The 6,000-nt window shown below is 40.8% G+C and overlaps 1 protein-coding gene across 4 annotated transcripts in view; it reads left to right on the top strand.

The window, feature by feature from the left end:
- Positions 1-6,000, top strand: part of LOC124065862 (ras and Rab interactor 2-like) — a 29,388-nt gene extending 23,388 nt beyond the window's left edge. For 3 of the 4 annotated variants that reach the window (XM_046401723.1, XM_046401714.1, XM_046401732.1), the window contains 5 exons: positions 1,756-1,838; positions 1,936-2,161; positions 2,352-2,483; positions 4,254-4,417; positions 4,748-6,000. In XM_046401723.1, coding sequence (XP_046257679.1) covers positions 1,756-1,838; positions 1,936-2,161; positions 2,352-2,483; positions 4,254-4,417; positions 4,748-5,074 — 932 coding nt within the window. In that variant the 3' untranslated portion in view covers positions 5,075-6,000. Of the gene's footprint in view, positions 1-1,755; positions 1,839-1,935; positions 2,162-2,351; positions 2,484-4,253; positions 4,458-4,747 lie in introns of all 4 variants that reach the window. The other variant, XM_046401742.1, reaches the window with a different exon arrangement.

Below are 6,000 nucleotides of genomic sequence, written 5' to 3' on the forward strand. Positions count from 1 at the left end.
GGTTAGATACAGTATATACTACATGCTGTATTTATACTTTTATCTTGTTTGCAAACACCAGGTTTGTGAATGGAAAGACTGTCCTTTCTGCACTGCAAACCAGAAAACTGCACAGGTTGTTTCATGTACAATTTTTAGTGTTTGTGCTTGCTGGTGTGTATGTTGTTGTTGTTGTTGTTGTAGTGGTGTGTGTGTGTGTGTATGTGTATGTGTGTGTGCATTGTTTATCAGAGACACTCCATCAGTTTATTGCAGTTGGGAAAAGCCTTTGAACAGGTTGCAGTCTAGATAAAGCCCAGTAACAAACATTTCTCATTATACAAAGGAAATGCAGGACAAATATGTGTGTGTTTGTGTGTGTGTGTGTGCGTGCATGTTTGCCTACATGTACATCCTACAATTGTATGTTTTGTCTTTGTACTCCTTGTGTGCACATGAAGATCTGACAGACTTACCCACCCAATATAAACACCTCAGGCCTCACCTTGTACGTGATTTCAGTGTTATTTGTCTTAGCCATGTTCAGTGAAGGTTACCTCAAGCAACCCACAGTGCTGACACTTGGCTCACAGTGTGGAGGTTTGTGCTGTGGTGTAAGTGGAGCACATTCACCCTCTGCTCCTCTGGTATTCTTCTGACTCACCATAAAACACAAAAATTTCTCCACAAGAATGGGATTCTTGTATCTGCATGCTCGCTGGTTTACGTGAGTTGCAAAACATGCATCTGTTTCTGTGTTGCTCATTGCATAAGCTGGACATAAACCCTGCCTGGAGGCTGGAGATGCTTGTGCATGAATAGTTGTGTCAGTGCTGCCAGTGAACAATAAGTCACAATTGTGTAAATGAGACATTCTGTGCATAGTTTAGGTAGGCAGGAAGTTATTCGTAGCCTATGTATGTAGGTGAGGTACAGATGGAGCCACTGTAGAGGTCCAAGTGCAACTTTGTACTGCATGTTAACCGAATGAATGGTACATTTATGAACAGAGTTAAGTTCTGTGTTGGATTTGCTTCCAGACTGGATTCATCAAGGTCAGACTCAAGCTGACACTGGCACTCTGTAACTCTTCAAAGAGTACGCAGAAAACATTCAGCTTCTCCTTTAGCTACATAGCAAATATTTAATCCTCTAGTTGACTTTTTGTTCTTGAATGTCAAACTTTGAGGTTAGTTAGTTATAAATGTTGTGTGCTGTACAAATTTGGTTCTTATTGTAGATTTCAAGAAACAGATGCGGGACAAGTGCACCCACTGGCTACTGCTGTCGATCTTATGCAATGCCGTTCTCTTCTGTTTCAGTAACGTGATTACTTGGCTTTTTTGAATGTAATTACACATTTTTTACGGAATTGCGTCTACAATACGAAAGAAAGAACCTGGGAGTACAGGGTAGAAAGAAAACAGTAACAGATTCACTAGTATGCTCTTGGCTTTGGTGTTTTCATAGGATTTGTTGAAATATCAAAGAATACCAGAGTTATCCTTTAACACACCCATGATCAACTTGCTGCGATGCTCTGTTACAGTGGAATATGAAGGCGTATGATCTTGATACACCTCACACCATTTTATAAGACATCGCACCTTGTGTCTTGTTTTTTATTTAATTATGCTCCTTCAGATGGAAAATTTGACTCATTTGTTTGCTTAAGGAATTAATGATTTCTTCATCTGTTGATGTGCTTTAGCAATCAAAAAGGTCAGTTTCTCATTTACATGTGGTCTGTGTGTGTGTTATTGTCATCTCCTACAGACCAGGTGCTAGAGAAAGCCATGCACAAGTGTGTCCTGAAGCCTCTGAAGAGTGTGATCGAGGTGGCTTTACATGACTTCCAGGTGACTACGAGGGGAAACTTGTTACAGTAACATTGGACTGTGTCTCTGGTCAACTGGGTAGATTAACCTTACCATTAACGTCTGTTGTGGTCTACAGGTAAGTAGCGGAGCCTGGCAGCAGCTGAGGGAGAACCTGGCCCTCGCTAAGACCAAGAAGCCCCACGAGCTAGGGGTGGATGGAGCTGTGCCTCCTGACCAGGTGGCTATAGAGAAGATCAGCCATAAATTCCTAAACATGAGGAAGATGTACTCCCCTGAGAAAAAGGTGTCACTGCTGTTGCGTGTGTGTAAACTCATCTACACCATCATGCAGGATAACTCAGGTATGGGCCAGTGTCAAATGCCAATGTTTTTATCCTACTTATAACGGAAAGTCTGAGACTAAATCTAATTTTACAAGTAAGGTAGCTTTAATTCGTGTGTGTTATCAGTTCATGTCCTTTGCTTCCTGCATCTGACCTGTGTGACCACCACGCCTAACAGCTTCTCTGCTCTCTGTCTGCTTCCTTCCAGGCAGGATGTACGGTGCCGATGACTTCCTGCCCATGCTGACTTATGTTGTGGCTCAGTGTGACATGCCTCAGCTGGACACAGAGATCCAGTACATGATGGAACTGCTGGACCCATCTCTGCTCCAAGGAGAGGGTAGGTCCTGTTGGTTCAGTGTTTCATGATCCAAAAATGAAACAAAACATAGAATATATCATGAGTTACCCCTCTCCTTGCTATGCAAGTCTGGAGTCTGGGTGTTTGTAGCTTAACTAATCAAAACCTGTAATGCTCACAAAATAATAAGGTGAATCCTGTTTGTTTAAAAGCAACGTAACACATTCAGTGTAAAGCCAGGCTCTCTGTTTCCAATTATCAAGCTAGACCTCCACCTCTTTATACTGAGTAAGTGTATTTCCCAAAATGTTGAACTATTCCCAATAAGCAGAGAACACAATTTGAAAACCCAGAAACACCTGCTCTTAAACTTTTAGTTAATAATAATAAGAAGAATAACTTTATTTATATAGCACCTTTCAAAAACCAGGCTTCCAAAGTGCTCAACAATCATTAAAAACAAAACCTACAAATTATGACAAATAGAAGGTTTAAAATTGAAAAAAATAATAATAATTTTAAATTTAAAACCAATAAGTTAAAGGGGGACAGTAAAAAGACAACATCATGTAAAAGCAAGTCTATAAAAGTGGGTTTTGAGAAGCGATTTAAAAGAAGTCACTGACCTTGTAAGCCTTACGTCCTCGGGAAGGTCATTCCAAAGTCGAGGGGCTCTGACAGCAAAAGCCCGGTCACCTTTAGTTTTTAACCTTTCTTAACTCTTACTTTCCAGAAGACATTTAGCTTCAAGTTACATAATGTTTGATATTCCATGCATGAGGTCAGGAAGATCTCATTGTTGTGTGAGGATAATGTGCTTTCACTCGGTTGTATAACCTTTTCAGTGGAGGTTCTCTCCAGGAGGAAGCGCAAACAGAAACTGTTTGTCAATGGAAGGCACACCTCTGGTTTGTTGGAAGTGGTTGATATCATTAGAGCTCAAGAGTGGAGGTCACGTATTGGAAGTCTTGATCATCATTTTTTCCAACTGCCCTTTGCAGCATGAGATTGTTGTAGTATAGTATAGTATAAGGTATATGGATGCACCACACAGTATGGGCCTCTGATATTTTTGTCAAAATGGGTCAAATTACAATGTCAGGCACTCAGATAATTATCACCAGCCTCTGCAGTTCCCCTCAGCTCTGCCAGTCCATTAACTCACTGTGATGGTTTTAAGACATGCACGTAACCTGACCAGCACCACATAACAAATAGACAACATTAGCAACAATCAGGTTTTCAAACGAAACCTGCACAGATAACATGATCAGCACCATGATGCTGGTTGTAAAGAATGATAAGACACTTCTGTTATCACGTGCTGCTGAAATAAATGCTCGAGAGTGTTCTTGTGGTGATCATTTGCACTTGCTTTTTACGTTGTGACTCTTTGATTTTCATATCTCAGACCTTTTACCACACCGTCTCAGCTGAGTTGAGTTATGGAAACATAGCAAGGGAAGTCCTTACGATATTGGTGGGAAATTCCAGTCAGTGTTTGATATGAATGGGCTGGAAAAGGTTCAAAGCGAGAAGGAGGCTGAACCCTCCCAGAATGAAATATTTTCTTTTTTCCTGTCTGGCTTGTAGTCTCATTGTAGAATGTGCATACATACCAAATTCTTGCTCTGATTCATTTCTGTTACAAATGAGGTAGTGTTTGACCACTCTTGGTAACGTTTACATGAGTGTGTGAAATGTCATCTGGTTTCATTTCTGGATAAATAGCTCTGATGTGTTGTATCCTTCTATGTTGTTTCTTTTTCTACATCCATCCTCAATCTTGCTGTCCTTTCTGCCCTTCAGGGGGCTACTACCTGACCAGTGCATATGGAGCCATGGCCCTCATCAAGAACTTCCAGGAGGAGCAGGCAGCCCGGGTGCTGAGCTCCGAGGCCAGGAACACTCTACACCAGTGGCACCGTAGGCGCACTGCCCAGCGTTCAGTGCCATCTGTGGACGACTTTCAGGTATCACACCTGACCTGAGCCCACCTTGAAAGTCCAGGCAGTGAGTCTAAGTTGTACCAATTCCAAATACATCAACTCTTCGCTCTCAGCATTGGAAAAGTGCATGAAAGGTGTCAGTGAAAAGGATTACATCTGCAGTTTCTACTAACATCACAGCATTCATAATTTGGGGAGAAAGCATCCTCTAGTGGAACTTTTTAAGAACTACACATGATTTCTTTCTAAGGCTGCATGTATCGTTTTTCTGCTTGCCTGCTTGACTCACTAGTAATGCTGATTTCTGTCTATACTGCCAAATGTTAACATACAGCTATTTGTTCCCCTGTGTAGAATTATCTCCGTGTGGCCCTACAGGAAGTGGACACTGGCTGCACTGCGAAAACCATGGTTGTCCACCCTTACACAACCACAGAGGAGGTCTGCTCACTCTGCGCTTACAAGTTCAAGATCCCCGATCCTGAGAACTATGCATTGTTTCTGGTCACTGAGGACACCAGTCAGCAGCTTGCCCCTGACACACACCCTCAACGAATCAAAGCTGAGCTTCACAGCCGGCCCCATAACCAGATCTTCCACTTTCTGTACAGGAAGGGGCCTAACCTTAACTTCTGCATTCCTGCAGTCCTGCACAACGGAAACTGCCTTCAAGCTGAATAGTCAGGGAGAGTGTAACTGGAGTTGATCCAAAACAATAGTTGCGTTTTGTAGTATTCTTGTGGTGCTTTTAGATCTTATGTTATGTAGATAGATTTGTGGATGTGTGAATAGGACAAAGAAGAGAAACAAAGCTGTATATTATGCACATATAAAATGTATGTGATCATGCAGATGATGAGGTCACGATTTATTGTCACGAGGAACCACCAAGGAGTAGAATGGACTCCGGAAAGTGCAAGTGTTTCTCTCAAACACTTCAAAAGAAGGTGAAGTTTGTGAATATTCATCGACAGTTGAAACATTTGGCCCTGCTGAGCAGAGCAGCAAGTGCTGGATCATGTATAGAGGCTGGTTTGCAGGATTTTTAGTACATGAAAGGTTATATGGAGACGAACAGTTCTTCAGATTGTTGAACATGTTTAACATAATCAAAGAACATAAAGTTAATATTTCATTGTAACTAATATTTGCCTTAACTACTGTTACCCCTTGTGCCTCCAAAAGGAGCTGAATATACTGTATGCTACTGAAAGCTCTCAGCTGTCTACCAATGATTAGTCAGCTTTCATCAGATTGACCCACATAAAAACTTCATGCTAAAATATTGATTTAACAAGTAAAGTGAGCTACTATAAGAGTTATGATTGTTTTTTTTGTTTGTTTTTTTATTGCTCTTATGTTTATTTTGTACAATTGCTGGTCAATTGTAGCTTGTATGTCTACCTAGAAATATTTTTATATTCAAGTGTTTCCTTTTTCATCACTAAAGTGATAAAGATTTGTATTCTCATTTAATTTTTCTGTCCTGGAATCAAAAGTAGACTTTGATTTCTGCCAGTTATTTCTCAAAAGTCAATTTAAAACAACACTGGTTGTTAAGGAAGTAGTAGAAAGGAGTTTGGAAATATATAAAATTCTCTCCAAAA

This window comes from Scatophagus argus, chromosome 2, assembly GCF_020382885.2.
Source record: "Scatophagus argus isolate fScaArg1 chromosome 2, fScaArg1.pri, whole genome shotgun sequence".
NCBI lineage: Eukaryota > Metazoa > Chordata > Actinopteri > Scatophagidae > Scatophagus > Scatophagus argus.